We start from the raw sequence: 25,321 nt of genomic DNA, 5'->3' as shown, positions 1-25,321 counted from the left end.
TCATGTCCTGACCAACACACCACAGCAAGTTCCTAACCCGTGTAAATGTGTATGAGGAATAAAGATGATTAGGGCGGCACAGTAACACAATGGTTAGCACAACGCTTTACAGTACAGTACCAGTAGGTTCAATTCCTGATGCTGTCAATAAGGAGCTTGTTCGGTCTCCCCGCGACCTCGTGGGCTTCCTCTTTTTTCCAGTTTCCTCCCACATTCCAAAGACTTACCAGATGCTAGGTTAGTTGCTCATTGTAAATTGTCCTGTAATTAGGTTTGGATTAAATATGTGGCTTATTGAGCTTGGAAGGGCCTGTCCCATGCAGTATTTCTAAAGAAAAATAAAATTAATATCTCTCAGATATTTGCCAATATCTAGGTTAAGTGGTAGTTGCCGCAATCTACCATGACAGATGAGCAGATTGACTTTTGACATCATCACATGAGAGCTACTGGTGCTTGAAATCCTTTAGAGCGCTGATGGTAATTTTAGAAGGTCATTTCCCCACTGGGCATTATGGTTGAGTTCGCCACCGATCTGAATTAGACCTGGGTCTGTAAGAGCTGTGTGGCTGCACTTTGCATGGATAGTTCCTGAAATAGAGCAAACTCACTGTAACACACTATGGGGTGTTTAAAATACAGTATTGAATTGTTGTCAAAGCCACCATTCATTAACTACTGAGCTGTTCGGAGCGTGTGAAGAACTTATGTAGAAAACTCTACTGAGCTTGTGGATGGATGTGACAGAAGGTCAAATTAACTTTCTCCTTCCACAGATGTGACCTGAATAGACATAGAGCATTCCAGTAAATAGCCTTCGGCCCACAATATTATGGCAATCCTTCAACATGTTCGGAGATTAAATTAACCCTTCCGTCTCACATAGCTCTCCATTTTACTTACATCTTTGTGCCTATCGGAGAGTCTCTTAAATGTCCGTAATGTATCTGCTCCTATACCACCTTGGCACGGTTCAATGCACCTGTCCCTTTGTGTAACCCAGACAGCATCCTGGTAAATCTCCTTTTCAGCCTCTTTACAGCTTCCACATTCTTATAATGATGCATCCAACATGAAAGCAATACTCCCAAGTATGGTCTAACCAGAGTTTAATAGAGCTGCAACATTACCTCATGGCTTTTTAATTCAATCTTTCGACTAATGAAGACGAACACACCATACACCTTCTTAACCATCCAATCAACTTGCTCATCAACTATGAGGGATGCCTTGGTGTGAACCCCAAGATCCCTCCTCTTCTCAATATTCTCTGTGAAGAATCCTGACGTTGCCTATTTTTATTTCATATATAAGCCAAATTAAGATGCATTGACAAGCTCTTCTTTTGGCATCATTTGGACTTTTTGTGTAATTTATCTATAATCATGATTTTTATTCTTTACTCCCAAGATCATTAAATTTGTTTTTGCAGTTGACACTCGTATCCTCAAATATACTCGTTCAATACTGCTTACCATAAGACAGGGGTTTCCAATTTAGGTTCTGTAGACCTCTTGGTTAATGGTAGGAGTCCATGACATAATAAGGATTGGGATCCCCTGCAAAGACCATCCCTATGAACAGCAGAACTACAATGTACTGTCGCCCTCTGATAATGTAATGGCAATATACAGTTGAAAGAAAAAGTTTGTGAACCCTTTCCATTTACACAGTTTTCTGCATTAATTACTCATAAAATGTGCTTTGATCTTCATCTAAGTCATAATAATAGACAAACACAAACTGCCTAAACAAATGACACACAAACAATTGAATTTTTCATGTCTTTTTTGAACATATTGTTTAATCATTCATAGTCCAGGCTGGAAAAAAGTATGTGAACCCGTGTATTTAAAAACTGGTAGAACCTCCTTTATCAGCAATAATCTCCACCAAACATTTCAAATAGTTGCTGGTCGGACTTGCAGAACAGCGAGGAGGAATTTTAGACTATTCCTCTATACAAAACTGTTTCAGTTCATCGATATTTCTGGGATACCTTGCTTAAACAACCCTCTTCAACGCAAGCCACAACATTTCAATTGGGCTAATGTCTGGCCTCTGACGTGGCCATTCCAAAACACAAATTTTCTTCTTTTTAAACCATTCTTTTCTTGATTTACTTTGTGTTTTGGATCATTGTCTTGTTGCATCATCCAACTTCGATCAAGCTTCAGGTGATGGACCGCTATCCTGACATTCTTCTGAAAATGTCTTGGTACAATTCTGAATTCATTGTTCCCTCAATGACTGCAAGCTGTCCAGGCCCTGACGCAGCAAAGCAGCTCCAAACCATTATGCTCCTTCTATCATGCTTCACAGTTGGGATGAGATTTTGATGTTGGTGTACAATGCCCTTTTTCCTCCAAGCATAGATAGCAGTATGCATTTCTGCCAAGAAGTTCAACCTTTGTCTAATTTGTCAAGAGAATGTTGTCCCAGAAACATTGTGGAACATCTAGGTGGTCTTTTGCAAACTTGAGAGATGCTGCAATGTTTTTTGTTTTGGAGAGCAGTGGTTTCCTCCGTGGTGTCCTCCCATGAACGGAGACTTTAGCAAGTTCTAGAGATTTCTGCAGGTCTTTTGTTGTTATCCTTGGATTCTTTTTCACCTCCACATACATTTTTGAATTAGACTGTGATTGTTTAAATGGTGTACTAAGTATTAACAAAAGTACAATTGTTTGTGTGTTATTAGTTGAGACAGATTGTGTTTGTCTATTATTGTAACTTAGATGAAGATCAGACTACATTTTATAAGTAATTAGTGCAGAAAACTATGTAATTGCGAAGGGTTCACAAACATTTCTTGCAACTGAATATCTAAATTATGTTAGGGTACAGATAAAGTTAAAGCCATCAGGCTTTTCCACTGAGGTTGGGTGGGACTACAACCGGAGGTCAGGGGTTAATGTGAAAGGTGAAAAGTTTAAGGGGAACATAAGGAGAAACTTCTTCCCTCAGAGGGTCGTGAGAGTGTGGAACAAGTTGTCAGCACACGTGGCAGCTCGATTTCAACGCTTAAGAGAAGTTTGGATAGGTATGTGGACGGTAAGGGTACAGAGGGCTATGGTCCGGTGCAGGTCGAGGGGAGTGGGCAGTTTAAATGGATTGGCATGGACTAGATGGGCCCAAGGGCCTGTTTCTGTGTTGTACTTTTCTATGACTCTATAACTGTATATAATATGTCCAGAACACACAAATCTGCCTTGCATGATTCTATAGAATCAACACTGCTCTTTGCTTAAAATTGAGAACAAAAATGGTTACAGACAAAAAACCATGCTGTTGTTGACCTATTCATAATCATAGACAGGGTAAAGAGGAGATTTACCAGATAACCATATTACCATAGTGCGTCATAGTGCAACTACAGCTGTATCACTTTATAGCACCAGCAATTGCCTATCACGGTTCACTAAGGAATTTGTACATTCTACTTGTGACTGCATAGGTTTCCTGTGAGTGCTCTGTTTTCTTCCCATATTCCAAGGACTTAAGGTAAGGGTTAGTGAGCTGTTGCTACAAGTATGGTGACCTTTCATCCTGCCTAGCTGATTTGATTTGGTGCACATGATGCAGGTTTCAATTTACATGTGACAAATAAAGCATACCTTTATTTTTAATCTTTCTGCTACCTGGGAGGGAGCAGTTCCTTTGAGAGAGAATGAAAACGCCTAAGTCTGTTCTCCACGGAACAGAGGGAGTTAACAGGGAACATGCTGGTATATAAAATTGAGGGATATAGATACAGTAGACTGCAGGTAGTGCTTGATAAAACTAGAGGTCATTAGTATAGGGCAAGGAGGAAGGGATATAGAGGGGACCTCGGGGGTCCTTGTTCATCCTGAGAGTGGTAAGTAGCTGGAGCGCACCGCCTGAGAGAGTGGTTGAAGCTGAATCACTTAATTATAGCAGGCTATGGACCAAGTGATGGGAGGTGGGGTTTAATATAGAAGGTGCCCAACGGGTGGCATGGACCAGTTGGACCAATTGGTAAGCCTCCATGCTGTATGATACCATGACACTGTTTACAATGAAACTGTTTTCTGGATTTGAAATTTGCAATGTTGTCACGATCTGTGATCTGTTTTCTCTTCAATGTAGTGTCTGTAAACAAAGCTGCATTCAGTTTCTTTTTGCCATTCATAAAACTTTTGAAGTAGTATTACCTTTTATTATTAAACTTGAAAATGTTCAAGGAGTTAAGAATTATCTTTAAGATTTAACTTTATTGATGGCCTTTAGGTTGTTACGCATCTGAAGACACTCCTTGCTTCCCTGGATGAAGTTAAGAAGGAGAGGGAGACTCTGGAGAATAACTTGAAGTCTGTGGAGTTCGACATGTCCAGCAAGTTTCTGACAGCATTGGCTCAGGACGGTGCCATCAATGAAGAAGTTATTTCTGTCACTGAGCTCGATCGGATTTATGGAAGCCACACAGACAGAGTGCAGAAAAACCTGAAAAAGCAGGAAGAGTTGCTTGCAAGTATTCAGGTAACTGATGCGCTACTGTGACGGCCAATTGAAAATGATCCCTTACAGGAGAGCACTAATAAGGCTATACCTTTCAATTCTGGGTTCCAAAATTTATGGAAGGTATCCTTGGAATAATAAATTGGAATAGAAACTTGGCAAAGATTGTATGATTTACTATGGAGTAGAACACAGAACAGTGCAAGCCCATTGGCCCATGATAATGTCTGCCCTTTTAACCTGTTATAAATTCAGTGCATCTATGGGCGTGGACCACAGTATCCCTGTGTTCCTCCACACTGCTGAGAATCCTGTATTCTACATTCAAGTTCGACCTTCCAAGGTGTATTGCTTCACACTTTTCAAAATTTATGAAAGGTATTCTTGGAGTGACAGACCAAAATGAAAACTTGGCAGAAGGCATATAATTTACTCAGAAATAAAGATAAAATTTTCAACAGAAAGGCACTGGTATTTATGCATATGTTTCTGTATACATACCCATACATACATACATATAGTGTAGAGAACAGTAGTAGTATTCATTGACCTGACATGACAGAGAGAAGTAAAACTGAGAAGAATGATATGGTAGACTGCCGAAGTTTTTTTTTCCAAAGGGTGGGAAAACTATGTAAAGCACAAGGGCAGAGGTTTAAAATGATGATGAGGAGATTTGAGGGGCAAGGTTTTCCCCCACATTCTATACTTGGTATTTGCAATGACCTACTCGAGGAAGTGGTGGAGGCAGGAATATAATATTCAGAAACTTCTGTACAGCTCCTTGAATGAGCATGGCACAGGGAGATGTGGAACTAATGCAGGCAAATGGGATTAGTATAGATAGGTATGATGGTTAGCGTAGGTGTGGTGACCTGTTTTATATACTGTGCCCCTCTGTGAGTTACCCTTTGATGCTGACAGGCAACGTTACAGTCTGCAGATGAAGTTATTCTAATTCAGGGGTTCCCAACCTACGGTCCACAGGTTAATGGTAGGGGTCCATGGCATAAAAATGGTTGGGAGCCCCTGTTTTAATACCTGCCATGCGGAGTGCATTCTCTTAGGGCCCTCCATGTCCCTCACTACCTCACTTACTTCTTTCCCTCTTCCATTCTCTTTCTCTCTGACTCCCACCATGTGTGCTGTCTATCAGATGCTGCAAATATTACGTAAAATTTGCTTTTGAATTACCTGCTGATGTTTGTATTCAATGCTGAATTCCATGTGAACTGATCTTATTATTGAGAGGTTGGAACATAATTTGAATTTGGAGTCTGTTTCTGTGCAGAGTGCTCATGAGGAGTTTTCTAAGACAAACCAGTCGAATACCGGTGCTCTTCAGAGGGAAGAAGTACTTAAGAAGCTGGCAGCCGCACACGATCAGTTTTTTGAACTTGTAAACAATTTGAGAGAAGGCACTAAAGTGAGTATTTTCACTCTTCTACCTTTTGAGAGAAAGAAGGATTTAAATGATTTTATTTCACATTTGCAATCTTAAATTTGTACACGAGAATGCCATTAGGTAATGGACTGATCATGTTTAACAAACCTAAATCTGTAATTTTTTAAAAAAATGTTTTTATTTTGGATGCTTATTTAACTAAAACCTTAAGACTAGTTCGGTCTTCAATATTCTAGATCACTTGCAATTTTTCTTCCAACATTCTGGTATATTATTGATGGCTTTGTGGCCGTGTTTGCAGATGAAACCAATATAAGGGGAGGTGCATTGAGCAAAGCAGGGAGTCTGAAGAAGGGCTTAGACAGATTGGAAGAATGGGTAAGGATGTGGCAGATGGAATATAGTGTAGGGAAGTATATGGTCATGCACTCTGATAGAAAGAATAAAGGCGTAGATTATTTTCTAAATATGAAACTTCAAAGGTCAAAGTGCAAAGGGACTTGGGAGCCCTTGTGCAGGATTCCCTAAAGGTTAACTTGCAGGTTGAGTCAGTAGTAAGAAAAGCAAATGCAATGTTAGCATTCATTTCAAAAAGATTAGAATATAAGAGCAAGAATGTAATACTGAGGCTGTATAAGGCATTGGTCAGACTGCTCTTGGAGTATTGAGAGTAGTTTTGGGCTGCTTAACTAAGAAAAGATGTGCTTGCATTGGTAGGTCCAGGAGAGGTTCACTAGAATGATCTTGAGCATGAAAGGGTTACCATGTGAAGAGAGTTTTATGGCTTTGGGCCTGTACTCGCTGGAGTTTAGAAGAATTGGGGGTGGGGGGTAATCTCATTCAAACCTATTGAATCGTGTGAGGCCAAGGTAAAGTGAACATGGCAAGGATGTTTCCTATAGTGGGGCAGGTTAGGGTAAGAGGGTACAGCCACAGAATACAAAGACATCCCTTTAGAACAGATGAGAAGGGAATTCTTTATTCAGAGGGCAGTGAATCTATGGAAGTCATTACCGCAGACAGCTGTGGAGGCTAAGTTATTGATTATATTTGAAGCTGAGGTTGATATGTTCTTGATTAGTCAGGCCATCAAAAGTTACGGGCTGAAGGAAGGAGAATGTGGTTGAGAGAGACGATAAATCAGCCATGGTGGAATGGCAGAGCAGATTTGATGGGATGAGTGGTTTGATTCTGCTCCTAGTGGATTGTGGTCTTATAATTAAAAATTTGGTGCTTGGTTCAAAGCAGACTTCGATGCACAACAAATCCAGTTTATTTAAGAATCTCAGCATGTCGGACAGCATCTATTAAGAGGAATAAACAGTCCATACAAAAAAGCTGGATGAACTCAGCAGGTTGGCCCGAAACATTGACTGCTCGTTTCAACGGATGGTGCCTGACCTGCTGAGTTCATCCAGCTTTTTTGTACATCTTGATTTGACCACAGCATCTGCAGTGTACTTTGTGTTTAATAAACAGTCCATGTTTCGTCCCAAGGCCATTCTTCAAGTCCTCATAATCTTCAGGGATTCTGCTTCCTAAACCTGATGATGGGTCTTGATCCAAAACATCCATATAGATGCTGCCTGACCTACTGAGTTCCTCCAGCATTTTGTGTGCATTGCTCTGGATTTCCAGCATCTGCAGAATCTCAGACCAATCTCTTGTGTCTCTGGAACTTAAAACAACTTTGAATTCAAACTTTAATTGGTTCTGATTAACTGAACTGGAACATTAACTCTGTTTCCTTTCTGTTCTCTTATATCCTGATGAAGGGTCTCAGCCCGAAATGTTGATTCTTTCTTCCTTTCCATAGATGCTGCCTCACCTGCTGAGTCGTGCACTCTAAAATCTGGAGTGGCCCTTCTTCCTGATGAAGGGTCTCGGACTGAAGTGTCAACTGTTTACTTTTTTCCATAGATGCTGCCTAGCCTACTGAGTTCCTCCAGCAGTTTGTGTGCATTAATTTGATTCCTAGCATCAGCAGATTTTCTCATTTTTGTGATTAACCTGCTGAGCCCTCCAGCACTTTGTGTGTGTTACTCTGGATTTACAGCATCTGCAGCATCTCTTGTGTTACAGCTTACTTAAGGTTTTTGACTTCAAATAGGAATGCTAACAACAAAATATTTGGCTTGCAAATTTCTGCACTTTATTCTTTTCTTTTCAAATTTGCCTCCTTTGGATTTAAATGCATTTTACAACCCAGGAATCTTCTCCAGGTTTCAAAGCGCAGCATGCTAAACTTGGAAAGGAGCGCAATCTCAAAATGACTTTGGTTTTCAATTATTCTATTGTGTTGGAAATATAAGAGAATTGGATTGAGATGGATAACGAATCAGCCATGATGAAATAGTGGAGTAAAGTGGATGAGCCAAATGGCTAATTCTGCTCCCACGTCTTGTAAAACCTTAAGACATAAGAAATAGGCCAACACATACAAAATGCTGGAGGAATTCAGCAGGCCAGGTAGTATCCATGGAAAAAAGTACAGTCAACGTTTCAGGCCAAATCTCTTCGGCAGGATTGGAGAAGTAAAGCTGAGGAGTAGATTTGAAAGGTGAGGGGAGAGAATCACCAGGTGGTAGGTGAAACTTGGAGGAACAGAGATGAAGCAAAGAGCTAGGAAGTTGATTGGTGAAAGAGACAGAAGGACAGAAGGCCATGGAAGAAAGGGAAAAGTGGTGGGGGGGGGGGGTGAAGGAGCACCAGGGGGAGGCAATGGGCGGGCAAGGAGGTGACATAAGAGCAGGACAAGGGGATGGGAAATGGTGAAGGAGGAGGGGATTCATTACTAGAAGTTTGAGAAATTGATGTTCATGCCTTCTGGTTGGAGGATACCCAAACGGAATATGAAGTGTTGTTCCTCCAACCTAAGTGTGGCCTTACTCGACAGTGGAGGAGGCCATAGATGGACATATTGGAATGGGAATGGAGTGGAATTAAAATGTGTGTCCACTGGGAGATCCTGCTTGTACTGGCGGGTGGAGTTCAGCGAAGCAGTCTCCCAATCTACATTAGGTCTCACTGATATACAGGAGGCCTCACTGGGAGCACCAAACACTGTAAATGACCCCCAACAGTCTCACAGGTGAAGTGTCGCCTCACCTGGAAGGACTGATTAGGGCCCTGGATGGTAGTGAGAGAGGAGGTGTAGGGGCAGGTGTAGCACTTGTTTCACTTGCAAGGATAAGTTCCAGGAGGGAGATCAGTGGGGAGAGACGAACGGACAAGGGAGTTGCATAGGGAGTGATCCCTGCATAAAGCAGAAATTGAGTGGGAGGGAGATGTGTTTGATGGTAGAAATTGGAGATGGCGGAAGTTTAAGAGAATTATGTGCTGGACGCGAAGGCTGGTGGGGTAGTAGGTGAGGACAAGAGGAACCCTGTCCTTGGTAGGGTAGTGGGAGGATGTGGTAAGAGCAGACATGCATGAAATGGAAGAGATGTGGTTGAGGGCAGCGTTGATGGTAGATGAAGGGAAGCCCATTTCTTTGGAAAAAGAAGGACATCTCCTTTGTTCTAGAGTCAAAAGCCTCATCCTGAGAGCAGATGCAGTGGAGACGGAGGAATCGAGAGAAGGGGATGGCAGGGTTGGATGAGATGTAGTCCAGGTAGCTATGAGAGTCTGTTGGTTTATAATAGATATCGGTTGATAAGCTGCCTCTGGAGATAGAGACAGTGAGGTCGAGAAAAGGAAGTGAGGTGTCGGAAATGGACCAAGTGAATTTGAGGGCAAGCTGGAAGCTGGAGGCAAAGTGGATGAAATCAGTGAGTTCAGCACAGGTGCAGGAAGCAGTTACAGCCCAAAATGTTGACTGTACTTTTTTTCCATAGTTGCTGCCTGGCCCGCTGAGTTCTCCAGCATTTTGTGTGTTGCTCGGATCCCCAGCATTTGCAGACTTTCTCTTGTTTGTGATCAGAATTAGGCCATTTGACCCATCAAGTCTGCTCCACTATTCCATCATGGCGGCTGATTTATTGTCTCTCTCAACCCCATTCCTTTGACCCCCTGACTGATCAAGAACCTGTCAGCCTTCATTTTAAATGTACCTAACAACTTGGCCTCCACAACCAGCTGTGGTGATGAATTCCACAGATTCTCCACCCTCTGGTTAAAGAAATTCCTCCTCATCTTTTTCCTAAATGGGCTTTATTCTGAGGCTGTGGCCTCTGATTTTAGACTTCTGCACCATAGGGAACATCCACCCAGCATCTGCTATATCTAGGCCTTTCAATATTTGATAAGTTTCAATGAGATTTCTCCCTCATTCTTCTAAACTTCAGCAAGTACAGGCCTAGAGCCATCAAATGCTCTTCATGCATTTGGCGCTATCTAAAAGTAATTTTTCTCAGAGTTTAGAAATTAAATCAGCGCCATTCTCACTGATGTGAGATGGAGAAAGTAGCAAAGAAGAATGCTTCCTTCATTTAAGCAACCATACACTGAGATTTCAAATCTGGAAGAACTGTTGAAAAGCACTCCAGCTCCTTCCATATTGTTATAGACATCCTAGAAGCGTTTAACTTTCAGAGTATTAGGTATACAAGCTATTCAGCCCATGGTGTTGTGCTAACCTTTTAATCTGCTCCAAGATCAACCTAACACTTCCCTCACTACCTTTCTGTCAGTAATTTTTATCAATGGTGAAATTGTTAAATTATAGCAGTTGCGTCATTATGCCAGAAATCAAAACAGTTGTTGCATTGCTAGATGTCAATATCTCTCTTTTACAGTTCTACACTGGGTTCACTGACATCCTCCTGAAATTCCAAACAAAATGTTCTGACATAGTATTTGCTCGGAAAACTGAAAAGGATGAACTTTTGAAGTAAGTGTAATTCTTCAGCTTGTTCTTTCAGAGATCATGATCATTTATTCATAGAAAAGTATTGTTCTGGCAATATTTAAAGAAAAATATTTGTTTCTTGTAGTATTGCAAATGGTATCATGTTAGCTTTCTGTTTCTGATTTCCTTGGAATATTATGTAGTTTCTTCATGCCACACGTTTTTATTGTATCATTTAATTAATCCTTTTATTCAATCCATTCTTTTTTTATCCATGCCGCCACCAAGTCTCTGCAGCCGCTTTTCCTCCACTAAGAACCTGGGCTTAACAGTGATTCCTTTCATACTGCCGTTCTCTGTTGAATACTTCTGCACACTTCTTCAATAGCTGTTGTAGACCAGTGGTCCCACCAGTCAAGTGTACTTCGTGCCAGTTGAGCTTGAGCTGCTCCAATCTTGAACAGTCCAGAAGCGCTGGATAACTAGTTTATACAAAGTATAGTGGAAGTTTCCTTCTCTGACATTGTGGTGCTTGTTGAGCTTGGCAATTAGCTTGCAGGCATTTCATCACCAGTCGAGGTGACATCCTCAGTGTTGGTGTTTCTTTCTGGGAGTGTCCGCATTTATATAGGCCCCTTTCACTTGCCTCAGTCCTGATTGGCTACCTCTTCAGTTGATCATTGAATCTCATTGGCTCACTTTTCTTTGGCTCTTAGGGGTTCGTAGATGATGTCTATTTCGCTATGTTTATTTATGGAGTTATCAGAAAAGAGCCACACTTCTAAAAAAAAATTCTTTCTCGGTTTGCTAATCTCCACTGTAACGTGTACTACTCCCCACACTGGAACCACCTCACCAGTGTAAGTCCTTAAAGTTTACCTTGCCCCTTCTGGGGTCCAATGCTGCAATTTCTCCTTGTAAGCCAGGAGTCTCCAAATTTTTTTTATGCTATGGACCCTGGGTTGGGAACCCCTGTTGTAAACATTTTCTGACACAAGCAATGCTGCAGCACCCATGTCCACCTGCATCCTCACTATGGCCTCATCTAACCTCACCCAACCATTAGACAGGAATGAAGTCGTCAAGTTTATTGGCACTTAACTATATGCATGTATACTATCAAAAAAGATAATGTTTCCCCAAACCAGGGCCTAAAGCACTGTAGTACACATAATATGCATAACACTACACTACACTACACTAACTTATGAAAGTAAGGATAAAATCTACAGATGAATTACTCATAAATAAACTAAAGTGTATAAATTAAAAATTGTAAGGTACAGAACAGATTAGCCAGTGACACTACAAATATGGTGTGGCAAGGAGTTCAGAAGTATAATGGCCTGAGGGAAGAAACTGTTTCCCATCCTGACTTTTATTGTCTTTATGCATCAGAGTCTCCTGCCTGATGGCAGAAAGTCAAAGAGAATGCTAGATGGATGGGTGGGATCCTTAATAATACTCAGGGCCGTGCGTACACAGCGTTCCTGATAAGCATCCTTGATGGATGGTAGGGCGACCCCTATGATCCTCTCAGCCATTCTCACAGTCCTTTGGTACGACTGTAAATCTTTGTGCTGACCACTGCCATACTGTGCCATAGCAGCCAAAGCCCTTCCAAACCAAAGAATATTTTAAACAAAGCAACCAAAAGAATATGTGATTGATACATATTTTGAGAAACATTCACTAATCAAAGTTGAGTTTATTGACACATGGACATGCTCAATGCATAGGTACAATGAAAGCCCTGTGTTCACAGTATCACAGGCACAAAGCATCATATGTATAGCATCCATATAAAAAAGCATAAATTAGCAACATAAAATATACAGGTATACAGGAAAGAACATAAAAACATGACTATTTATTGTTATCACATGTATTGAAGTACAGTGAAACACTTTATTTACATTGAGAATACACCAGTTCTGAATGAGAGGTGCATTCCTCACAAAGTATCTGTTGACGAATCTGCAGTTCCCACACTGGCCTCATTAGCCTCTTCAGAATCAACAGAAATGCAGTGGAAACAAGTCTGAATGCCTCAATTCTGAATGACTGCCCGTGAAGATAAGATACTGGCTCACAATAGGTTGCTGAGTTCAGGTGGTGCAGCCAAGGTTTCAGAGACTGGATGAATGAGTTCTGTGGGCCAAATGTCTTGCATTTCTGTGATACTACAGCTCACATTCTGCCATCACCAAAAGGAAGAAGGCTGCTGATTAAAGTTTCTTTATGATAGTCTACAGCTGTTGGATGCATAACAGTTGTCTGCCTCCAGTTTGCTCAATTTAAAGTATGTTGATGATGTAATGAAACATTGTGGAAACTCAGGTGACCACAATTAAAACTGAATCTTGCCTTTCTGCCTTGATTAGGGATATGCAACACAGCATGGCTAAAGAACCCAGTGCACCTAATATTCCAGTTGTCCCTGCCTACCAGACTGCTGTTTCTGAAAGCAATTCTGCTCCAACTCCTGCACCTAGAACCGTGTTTGTAAGTACTAAAAATAAATTTATTATCTGTGCTATTGAAATTGTATAAGACATTGGTGAGGCCTAATTTAGAGTATTCTGTGCAATTTTGGCCACCTACCTACAGGAAAGTTGTAAATAAGACTGCAGAGAAAATTTACAAAGATGTTTCCAGGTCAGGAAGACCTGAGTTATAAGGGAAGATTGAATAGGTTAGGACTGTAGCGGTGTGCTACACGCAGCGCTAAAATTACGACACGGAGTCGGTAACTGCAGTCAAAGGAAAAAACTTTATTCGAAAACTTCAGCCTCACTTTTAAGCCTCTGTCAACCGGCCCCCCATGGCGCAGAGGCTCCAAAGCTCTGTGCTCGCAAACCCCTGTAGGCTATCTAATTGTGAGTCGGTTCGGATACGCCAGGAAATGGGTCGCCACATAACCCCACCCCCCCAGAACCGGCGATACACCCCCCAATGTCCACAATCTGGGCTAGAACCTGCTTGGGAGGTCGGCCTCTGCGCCGAGGCGCCGGAAACTCGGCCGGTTGCGCCAGGTCCACATGGGCCGGTTTGAGGCGGTCCACCGTGAAAACCTCCTCTTTCCCCCCAACGTCCAGCACGAACGTGGACCTGTTGTTCTGGAGCACCATAAATGGCCCCTCGTATGGCCGCTGCAGCGGCGGCCGATGCCCGCCCCTTCGTACAAACACAAACTTACAGTTCTGTAGGTCTTTGGGTACGCAGGTCGGGTGCCGCCCGTACTGTGAAGTGGGTATGGGGGCCAGGTTACCGAGCTTCTCGCGTAGTCTGCCCAGGACTGCTGCGGGTTCTTCCTCTTGCCCCCTTGGGGCTGGTAGGAACTCCCCGGGGACGACCAGGGGCGCACCGTATACCAACTCGGCCGACGAGGCGTGCAGGTCGTCCTTGGGCGCTGTGCGAATGCCGAGTAGGACCCAGGGAAGCTCGTCCGCCCAGTTGACTCCTCGCAGGCGGGCCATGAGGGCCGACTTCAGGTGACGGTGGAAACGCTCCACTAGCCCGTTCGACTGTGGGTGGTAGGCAGTTGTGTGGTGCAGCTGAGTCCCCAAAAGGCTGGCCATAGCTGACCACAGGCTGGAGGTGAACTGGGCGCCTCTGTCGGAGGTAATGTGGGCTGGTACACCAAAGCGAGATATCCAGGTGGCGATCAGGGCTCGGGCGCAAGATTCGGAGGTGGTGTCGGTGAGCGGGACCGCCTCTGGCCATCTTGTGAACCGGTCCACGATAGTCAGGAGGTAACGCGCTCTGCGCGACACTGGCAGGGGGCCCACGATATCCACATGAATGTGGTCGAAATGCCGGTGGGCAGGATGGAACTGCTGCGGTGGGGCTTTGGTGTGCCGCTGCACCTTGGCCGTCTGGCAGTGCATGCACGTTTTGGCCCATTCACTGACCTGTTTGCGGAGTCCATGCCAAACGAACCTGCTGGAAACCATCCACACAGTCGTCCGGATGGAGAAATGCGCCAAGTTATGAATGGAGTCGAAAATGCGGCGCCGCCATGCTGTCGGGACGACTGGACGGGGCTGGCCGGTGGCGACGTCACAGAGTAGGGTCCTCTCACCTGGGCCCACGGGGAGGTCCTGGAGCTGCAAACCGGAGACTGCGGTTCTTAACTCGGAATCTCCTCATCCGCCTGCTGCGCCTCTGCCAGCGCCTCAAAGTCTACCCCTTGGGAAAGGGCATGAACGGTAAGGCGAGAGAGCGCATCCGCCACGACATTGTCCTTACCCGAGACGTGCTGGACATCCGTCGTGTATTCAGAGATGTAGGACAGGTGGCGTTGCTGGCGGGACGACCAGGGGTCGGACGCTTTCGTAAATGCAAAGGTAAGCGGTTTGTGGTCCGTGAACGCGGTGAAGGGCCGACCTTCTAGGAAGTACCTGAAATGCCGGATTGCCAGGTAGAGCGCCAACAGTTCCCGGTCGAAAGCACTGTACTTAAGCTCGGGTGGTCGCAGGTGTTTGCTGAAAAACGCCAGGGGTTGCCAGCGACCTGCGATGAGCTGCTCCAGCACCCCACCGACTGCCGTGTTTGATGCGTCCACTGTGAGGGCGGTAGGGGCGTCCATTCTGGGATGTACTAGCATTGCGGCGTCCGCCAAAGCTTCCTTCGTTTGAACGAAAGCGGCGGCGGACTCCTCGACCCAGGTAATGTCCTTGCTCGGACCCGACATCAGGGCGAACAGGGGGCGCATGATCCGGGCAGCTGAAGGGAGGAAGCGGCGGTAGAAATTGACCATACCTACGAATTCCTGAAGGCCTTTGATCGTGGTGGGTTGGGGGAAGTGGCGGACCGCATCTACCTTAGCGGGCAGAGGGGTTGCCCCGTCTTTAGTAATCCTGTGGCCCAGGAAGTCAATGGTATCGAGTCCGAACTGGCATTTGGCGGGGTTGGTTGTAAGACCGTACTCACTCAGTCGGGCGCAGTTGACGGAGGTGGGACAGATGCTCCTGACGACTGCTGCTGGCTATGAGGATGTCATCCAAATAGATGAACACGAAGTCCAGGTCCCGTCCCACCGCGTCCATTAACCGCTGGAACGTCTGTGCGGCATTCTTCAGGCCGAACGGCATGCGGAGGAACTCGAAAAGACCGAAAGGGGTGATGAGTGCCGTTCTGGGGACGTCGTCAGGATGCATCGGGATTTGATGGTACCCTCGGACGAGATCTACCTTGGAGAAGATCCGTGCGCCGTGCAGGTTTGCTGCAAAGTCCTGAATGTGCGGCACAGGGTAGCGGTCCGGTGTGGTAGCCTGTTCAGCCTGCGGTAGTCGCCGCACGGTCTCCAGCCCCCCGTCGCTTTGGGCACCATGTGCAGGGGGGAGGCCCATGGGCTGTCGGACCGCCGGATGATCCCCAATTCCTCCATCCTCTGGAACTCCTCCTTCGCCAGTCGGAGCTTGTCCGGGGGAAGCCGCCGAGCACGGGCGTGGAAGGGTTGCCCCTGGGTCGGGATGTGGTGCTGTACGCCGTGCCTGGGCATGGCCGCTGTGAACTGCGGTGCCAGAACCGATGGGAACTCCGCCAGGACCCTGGTGAAGTCGTTGTCGGACAGCGTGATGGAGCCGAGGTGAGGGGCTGGCAACTGGGCTGCACCCAGGGAGAACGTCTGAAAGGTCTCGGCGTATACCAGTCTCTTCCTGGCAGGTCGCCCAGTAGGCTGTGAGCCCGCAAAAAATCCGCACCCAGAAGCGGTTGGGCTACGGCGGCCAGTGTGAAGTCCCACGTGAACTGGCTGGAGCCGAACTGTAGCTGCACCTGACGGGTGCCATAGGTCCTTACGGTGCTGCCGTTCATGGCCCTCAGGGGGGGACCCGGTGCCCTGCTGCGGGTGTCGTAACTCGTCGGAGGTAAAACGCTGATCTCAGCCCCAGTATCGACCAAAAACCGGCGTCCCGACCTTCTATCCCACACATACAGGAGGCTATCCCGATGGCCAGCCGCCGTAGCCATCAGCGGCGGCTGGCCCTGGCGTTTCCCGGGAACTTGCAGGGCGGGCGACAACGGCGGGCTTCTGCGCCCCACCGCTGGTGGTAGAAGCACCAATGTTCATTGGGCTTGGGGTTGGCGGGCTCTGTGGCCGGGCCTGGACTGGTTTGCTGCTGGGAGCTGGAACACCTTTTTGGTGTTCCACAGCAAGTCCGCCCGGGCTGCCACCTTCCGGGGGTCACTGAAATCCGCGTCGGACAGCAGCAGGCGTATGTCCTCAGGCAGCTGCTCCAGGAATGCCTGCTCAAACATGAGGCATGTGTGTCCGTCGGCCAGAGACAACATCTCATTCATTAAAGCCGATGGAGGTCTGTCGCCCAAGCCGTCCAGGTGCAGTAAACGGGCAGCCCGCTCACGCCGTGAGAGTCCGAAAGTCCTGAGGAGCAGAGCTTTGAATTCCGTGTACTTGCCGTCTGCCGGGGGCGACTGTACGAACTCCGCGACCTGGGCCGCTGTGTCCTGGTCGAGGGAGCTCACCACGTAGTAGTAGCGGGTGTCTTCTGAGGTGATCTGGCGAACTTGGAATTGGGCTTCGGCTTGCTGGAACCATAGGTCCGGGCGCTGTGTCCAGAAACCCGGCAGTTTCAACGAAACCGCATGAACAGAGGCGGCGTCGGTCATTTCTGGTCCAAAAATCGTTTGGACCGTCGGGGTCACCAATTGTAGCGGTGTGCTACACGCAGCGCTAAAATTACGACACGGAGTTGGTAACTGCAGTCGAAGGAAAAAACTTTATTCGAAAACTTCAGCCTCACTTTTAAGCCTCTGTCAACCGACCCCCCATGGCGCAGAGGCTCCAAAGCTCTGTGCTCGCAAACCCCCGTAGGCTATCTAATTGTGAGTCGGTTTGGATACGCCAGGAAATGGGTCGCCACAGGACTTTATTTCTTGGAACGTAGAAGATTAAGAGGAGATTTGATAGAGGTATACAAATTTATAAGACATAGGAGCAGATTTAGGCCATTCAGCCCATCGAGTCTGCTCTGCCATCTCATCATGGCTGGTCCCAGATCCCATTCAACCCCATACACCTATAAGACAAAGTGCTGGACGCCACGCACTGACCCCTTGATCTTGGCTTGAGCCGCGGGCGTGCAGGTGGGCACTGCGTGGGTAAATTCAAGTAGTCTTTTTCCACTGAGGTGGGGGTGGGACTACAACTAAGGTCATGGGTTGAGGGTGAAAGGTGAAATGTTTAAGGAGAACATCAGGGGAAACTTCACTCAGAGGGTGGTGAGAGTGTGGAACGAGCTGCCAGTGCAAATGGTGGATGCGATTTTTGATTTCAATATTTAATAGAAATTTGGGCAGGTACATGGATGGTAGGGGTATGGAGGGCTATGGTCCCAGTGCAGGTCGATGGGAGTAGGCAGTTAAATGGTTTGGCATGGACTGGACAGCCTATTTCTGTGACTATATGTGTCTTTTAAGTACACTTTATTGGATAATTTATGAGCACAGTCTATAGCAAGTACAGTAGAGAACTGGTGGAACCCAGTAAATCTGCAGGGTTAAAACTAGTTAAAACTAGAGATTACCCTTTACACTTCAAAAATATCTTTACTTTGTAACTTTTGCCTCCAACCTACTTCAAATCTGTGATTTATTTTTCAGCATTCCAAACCTCAGACTCCTGATCCCACTTCAGCCTCATCCAGTGGTTCTGAAAACGTAGTTATTTTAACAATTTCATTTCATAGTTTTTTTGTATGTGTGCAAGAATACAAGAGATTGTCCAATAGCAGATTGGTTAGCGTAATGCTTTACAGCGATCATTGATCGGAGTTCAATTCCTGCCTCTGTCCTTAGGGAGTTAGTATGTTCTCCCTGTGATCACATGGGCTTCCTCTGGATTCTTCCCTCATTTCAGACATACAAGTTAGTGTTAGTAAGTTGTGGGCATACTATGTTGGCACCGGAAACATGGCTACACTTAACGGGCTGCCCTAAGCACATCTTTGGATTGTGTTGGTCGTTGATGCAGACAACACATTTCACTGTATGTTTTGAAGTATATGTGACGAATACTTGTATTTAACTATTAATTGTAATAGTAATGTGTACTTTAATTTTACACATAGTAATCCACGGGGTATACAATTGGGTTTGAAAGGGAGTGGAAATGTTTCATATATCTGGAATTAACACTTTTGGTTTGAGTTCATCAAAGTTATGTAGAGATAAATGAAGAGTCTTAAGGGTGCTGTGCACCAAAATTTTGATTTAGGTGTGAGGTCATCCAGCTCATTTGCATGAGCAGAGCATCCATTTTGGTCGGAGTGTGAGACATGTTAGGTGGCTGCCTGAAATCAGATTTGGATCAGTTTAAATGACTGTTTTCACAACCTTCTGCAAAAACCTGATGGAAGAATGGCAGTGTCCAGTTTTTCCTGTTCTCCCTCCTGACCTTCATTCACTCTTTCTCCTTAAATTCCATTCTTCTCACATCCTCCCCCACCCATCTCAAATTCAGTTTCATTTATTTATCAGGTACATTGCACACACAGTGAAATTCCTCGTTCACAATCAACACATATGCTGGGGGTAGCCCGCACGTGTCGCCATGCCCACATGGTATATGCACAGAACAGCACAAGCAGCAATAACAACAGTAAAACAAGCCCTTTTTCCATCTTTCTCAGACACCCAGATGGGACTCCAAACCCAGGACAGGCTGCCCCTGGACCTTCAGTTCTTGTTTCTCGACTCTTGAGTCGCCAACTTCAGAATTCACCCCAGATCACTGATCACAGGTTTGACCTTAAGGCCTTGAATTGCAGACTCACACAGACCTAAACTTCCTGACATGCACGGACCAGGGGAGGTGGGGAGTGGTCACTGGCCCTCGTGACTCCTGCCTGTACTAAAGCACTTGCAAGCATTGGTCTCCTCAGTGCCTGCAACCTGATTTCCGGGTTCGCTGACATGTGATCTCAGAGCACTGTGACCTGGACTCAAGCTCCACCCAGATTCCTCATTTACTACCCTGACTTCTAACTTCCACTCATTCCTGTCCCTAAACCCTAACCTGACTCCCAAACTCCCCACACTGTCCCCAAAACCATCGCTACAAACCTAAAAAGCAACTAAGACTGAATAACAACATGAATGTACATTTTGTATCTTTTTGTTCATTTTAAGCCCATATATTTGATCGTGTTTGTGTTTCGCTTCTATGTTATCTTCAGTTCAAACACCAGTCACAGTAGAGTGGGCTGAATGGCCTACCTTCTGCTCCTATGTCTTCCATTCTTACTACAATGGAAAAAACAGCATTCACTCTGACTGGTAGAAGAATTTGCTTTGAGATTCAGGTCCACAGAAGAAAGTTGGGGTGAAACCTAACAAATATTGAAAGGCCTGGATAGAGTGGACGTGGAGAGGATGTTTCCTGTGGGGGAATCTAGGACCAGAGCACTCAAACTGAACACATGGACAGCCCTTTAAAACAGAGCCAAAGAGGAATTTCTTTAGCCAGAGGATGGTGAATTTGTGAAATTTGTTGCCATTGTTGGTCGTGGAGACCAAGTCATTGGGAGTATTTAAAATGGAGGTTGATAGATTCTTTATTAGTAAGGGCATCAAAGGTTACGGGGTGAAGGCAGGAGAATGAGGTTAAGTGGGGTAATAGATCAGCCATGATGGAATGGTTGGATCGGACCTAATGGGTTGTATGCTTCTGGTTTATTTAAGCCAGAAAACCTCAAGCCAAATGAGATTGTTTTCAGATTGTATGTCTTCATTCTTGCTATCCTCCACACATACAAAATAATTGCAATTTAAAATGTGAGTCACAGAGCAAACATGTATCCTGCATACATGCTGTAAGCTGGTTTGATCTTGGAAGAGGTAACTCGTGGGAAGCAGTTGTTCATTTTTCTACACTTCATGGTGTACTTATGTCCAACTTTTTTGCATGATGGTCATTGTTATAGCCGATATCCACTTAGTTTTTCAAAAAATTTCATTTGTGTTAAAATTGTCAAATTATTTCCTAAATGGAACATTAACGCATACTAGATGGCCATCAGTCATTGGGCTGTAATGACTCCTTTTTCTCCAAACAGCAAGTAGGCAATTTTTAAAATATGCCTCATTTTTTCTTCAAGCAGCAAATGTGATTTTTAAATTAAGCCTCCTTTATGAACAGCTAGGATTTCATTTTCATTTTTAAACTAAAACCCCTGAACTAACTTGCAGTAAAGTTGGACTCTGCTGCTGGAACATGGTGGTGTCTGTAAATATATCTTGGGTGTTGGATTGATTGTTTTTGATAATATAGTAGCCCATTAGATTGGGAGAGGTGCATGCTTCTGTAGTACTTTACAGTTTTACAGGAAATACATTCAGGATAAAAAAACATGAATGATAAAATGAAAGTATTTTTCAACTTCATTCTAAGCTCTTGTTTTTTTTCACTCACAGCAACCCAAACCTCAGCCCCCGGCACGTCCTCCCCCTCCAAGTATTGGATCCAGTTACTCGTCTGCTCCGTTTGGATCAGCACCTGCAGGCACAAATGCTCCAGCTGGTACAGCTCCAGCTGCAGCCGCACCAGCTGCTGTTGGAGGCGCTAGTATGCCAACACAGGCCCAGGGACCTCCATACCCCTCATATCCAGGATATCCAGGGTAAAGACTGAATTGAATTTCTATTTTCATTGTGGCTCAGGATAAACTACTGCAATTTTCTAAGCATAATGTAAGATGGTTTGATTTTGGAACAAGTCGATTGCATAGAAAAACATTCTTTACACTATTAAAATTGAAAGTCTACTTAGGTTGAGTGAATAAGGGCTTTTCTGTTTGGAGCCAATGAAGATGACAGGTGACTTGATAAAGGTGTACACGATAAGAGGCAAAGGTAGAGTGGACAGCCAGAGAGTTTTTTCCACAGGGCGGAAATGGCTAATACGATGGGATATAATTTTAAGGTGATTGGAGAAGGTATAGCGGGGATGTCAGAGGAAAGTTTTTTACAGAAAGAGTGATGAGTCCTTAGAACACCCTGTAAGGGACTGTGGTAGAGGCTGATACATTAAGGATATTTCAGAAACTTTTCAACACAAGAGCTTCTGCAGATGCTGGAAATCCAGAGTAACATGCACAAAATACTGGAGGAACTCAGTAGGCTAGGCAAGCATTACCATCTGAGATTCTGCCAACTACAGTTGTGTCATTGGCAAAGTTATGGATGCTGTTTGAGCTGTGCCTAGCCACACAGTCATCAGTGTAGACAGTAGAGCAGCAGGGTGAGCATGCATCCTTGAGGTGTGCCAGTGTGGACTGTCAGCAAGAAGGCGATATTATTTCAGATCTGCACTGTTTATGGTCTCCCAATGAATAAGTCAAGGATACAGTTATAGATGCCCAGGTTTTGAAGCTTGTTGATTTGTACTGAGGGAATGATTGTGTTGAATGCTGAACTGTAATCAGTAAACAGCAGCCTGACATAGATTTTGCTATTGTCCAGGTGGTCCAGTGCTAAGTGGAGAGACAGTGGGATTGCATCTGCTGTGGGCCTGTTGTGGTGGTAGGCACATTGCAGTGGGTCGAGATCCTTCCTCGGGCAGGAACACAAAATTGTGTTGAATATGCGTGATTTGGAAGATTGGCCCATTTTAGGAGGATGCCCTATGGGGATAGGCTGAATGAGCTGGGACTTTTGTCTCTGGAGTGAAGGAGGATGAGAGGTGACCTGATAGAGATGTTCGAGGCATAGGTGGAGTGGACAGACAGAGACTTTTTCTAGGATGGAAATGTAATTCAAGGGGGCATAACTTTAAGTTGATTGGAGGAAAGTATAGAGGGGATGTCGGAGGCAGTTTTTTTTTACATGGTGTGGTAGGTGCATAGAGCACACTGCCAGGGGTGGCTATAGAGGAAGTAGCATCAGGAACATTTAAGAAACTCTTAGATAGGCACATAAGATGATTTTTTAAAAATGGAGGGCTATGTAGGAGGAAAAGGTTAGATTAATCTTAGAAAAATATTAAAAGGTTGGCACGACATCTTGGGCCAAAGGGCCTGTATTGTGCTGTACTGTTCTACGATTTTATAATGTGGCATGTTTTACTTTCAGATACTACCCAATGCCTATGCCAATGGCATACAACCAGTTTGGCTATGGGCAGTACAATATGCCCTACATGTTCCAGCCTCCTGGACAGCCACCTTTCCAAAGCTCACAGCCAGCTCAGCAGCCTGGATACCCTTACCCTCAGCAGCAATACTACCAGCAATAAGAAGCAAGTCTGCAAAAGAATCTATGTTGTTATTAATTTCAGAATTACCTCAGTTCTTTATCTATTGCATATTCCTAATTATTAGCCAGAGGTAAAAGTGGATTAGGTGGTACTGTTAAAATCTATGATTGCACTAAATTTAACTTTTTTAGCAACAAACACTAGGAATTTAGCAAATTTGAAATGTTTTTTTTGCAAAGACATGATAAAATTGCTTAACAGAGAAATCTTTTGTTGACTAGAGTTTGTATTCTAATTTTGGGGAATGGGATTGAAGTACTGCATAAATATAAGGCAGATTGTGTATGTATTTTCTGCTTTTACAACTTTGCTTAAGTTGCATTTGGTTAAATGTTATTTTCGTACATCCTATTGTTTAAATTTGTCTAATCAGACCCTTGTAAATCATATGCATTAAAACTAATTATGATCAAAGTCTGATTTCCTTCCCATATATCTGAAGATGACAGAAGCTGAAACAAATTCACAACACTTCATTCCTAAACACAAGAGATTCTGCGCAGATGCTGGAAATCCAGAGTAATACAACAGACACACACACACATAGCCCCCTGCCCCCGGCAGAGGAATTCAGCGGGTCAGGCAGCATCTATGGAGAGGAGTAAACAGTTGATGTCTCAGGCTAAGAGTGTTTTGGAGAAACTGGGACAGGGGAATGGATATTTCCAACAAAGAGCAAATCTGTTTGGAATCATTTAGGGTCACTAAAGAGGGGGCATAATCTTAAGGTGATTGGAGGGAGTATGTGGGATGTTACGTGTAAGCTTGGTGGGTGTGTGGAACACCCTGGCAGAGTAGTTATTGGAAGCATATACATTAGGTGCATTTAAGAAACTTTTATATGAGCATGTGGGTGATTTGAGAAAAAATATGGGGGCTGTGTTTGAGAGAAGGGATAGATTGCTCTTGGAGTATGTTATAATGTTGGCACAACATTGTGGGCCAAAAGGCCTGTACTGTTCTGTGTTCTTGGGACCCAATATCTCAGACTTCCCTGGAAACACTGGACAGATGCTGGACATCCAGAGCAACAAATAAAATGCCAGTGGAACTCAGCAAGTCAGATAACATCTATGGAGGGGAATAAACAGTCATCGTTTTGGGTCGAGACCCTTCATTAGGACTGCAAAGGAAGGAGGAAGAAGCTAGAAAAGGGGGGGATGGGAAGGAGAACAGACTGACAGCTGATAAGTAAAACCAGATGACCTCATATAGCATTCTTTGGAGCTGCACAATTGTCTTAGTCTATTACTAAAAGTGCTCTTCAGTTCAGCCAAGGTGGCACGCAGAGTTAAGAAACACTGTCCAAAATTGCCAGGATTTTCCATGGGATCCTTTGTTCTACCATGGCCTCCAGTGTGCCTAGTTTGACTCCTATAACAGAGCCAGACCTTCCCATCAGTTTATTGAGCCTGTTGGCATCACCTGTGTTGATGCCATGGCCCCAGCACACCACCACTTTGCAAGATTGTACTGGTGACAACAGACTGACAGAACATGTGAAGGGGTGGCCTGCATAGTCCAAAGATCTCAGTCTCCTTAGGGAGTAGAGTGACTCTGTGTTGGTGCTCCACTCGAGTCTGTTGGCTAGGTGCACCCCCAGGTACTTGTAGGTCCTCACCATCAATAGTAACGGAGCAGTGCAGGCTTGGTCCTCCTAAAGTCCATCACCATCTCCTCTGTCTTACTGATGTTGAGCTACAAATGATTCAGCTTGGACCATTTGACAATGTCCTCCACCAGGGCCTTGTACTCATCCTTCTGTCCTCTCTTTCTACACTCAACTATTGCTGAATCAGTAGAGAATTTCTGCAGATGACATGACTCGGTGTTGTATCTAAAGTCTGAGGTATACAGGGTAAACAGAAAGGGAGCCAATACAGTCCCTTGTGGTGCCCCAGTGCTGCTTATAGCCATGTCTGACACACAGCTCTGAAGCTGCACAAACTGTGGTCTACCAGTCAGGTAGTTCATTATCCAGGATATAATGGAAGTGCCAACCTGTAGTGAACGGAAGTTCTCTTACACCCCCCCCCCCCCCCCCCCCGCCCCGTCCCCAGCAATGAGAGCTGTGTGGTATTGAAGGCACTTGAAAAGTTTATAAAAAAATTGATCCTTACAGTGCTATCCAGCTTATCCAAATGTGTGTATGCTTTGTTCAGCAGGTAGATAACAGCATCATTAACTCCAATGTTCTCCTGGTAAGCAAACTGTAGGGGATTGGGGGCTGATGTGATGAGGGGTCAGAGGTGAGTCAGGACCAGCCTCTCGAGGGTCTTCACGATGTGTCAGGTCAGGGCTACTGGGCGGTAATCATTCAAGACTTTTGATCAGCCCTTCTTGTGTACTGGGACCACACATATTTTCCACACAG

General features: G+C 44.8%; 1 protein-coding gene across 4 annotated transcripts in view; it reads left to right on the top strand.

The window, feature by feature from the left end:
* The window catches only part of pdcd6ip (programmed cell death 6 interacting protein), an 88,729-nt gene extending 65,368 nt beyond the window's left edge, over positions 1-23,361 (top strand). For 2 of the 4 annotated variants that reach the window (XM_059984282.1, XM_059984292.1), the window contains exons 13-19: positions 4,249-4,497; positions 5,768-5,902; positions 10,618-10,712; positions 13,055-13,175; positions 18,297-18,353; positions 21,108-21,313; positions 22,764-23,361. In XM_059984282.1, the coding sequence (XP_059840265.1) occupies positions 4,249-4,497; positions 5,768-5,902; positions 10,618-10,712; positions 13,055-13,175; positions 18,297-18,353; positions 21,108-21,313; positions 22,764-22,926 (1,026 nt within the window). In that variant the 3' untranslated portion in view covers positions 22,927-23,361. The remainder of the gene's footprint in view (positions 1-4,248; positions 4,498-5,767; positions 5,903-10,617; positions 10,713-13,054; positions 13,176-18,296; positions 18,354-21,107; positions 21,314-22,763) is intronic. The other 2 variants (XM_059984303.1, XM_059984308.1) reach the window with 1 other exon arrangement.
* The last annotated feature ends 1,960 nt before the right edge of the window (positions 23,362-25,321 follow it).

Source organism: Hypanus sabinus, chromosome 1, assembly GCF_030144855.1.
Source record: "Hypanus sabinus isolate sHypSab1 chromosome 1, sHypSab1.hap1, whole genome shotgun sequence".
Classification (NCBI taxonomy): domain Eukaryota; kingdom Metazoa; phylum Chordata; class Chondrichthyes; order Myliobatiformes; family Dasyatidae; genus Hypanus; species Hypanus sabinus.
This window is presented reverse-complemented; position numbering and strand designations above follow the sequence as displayed.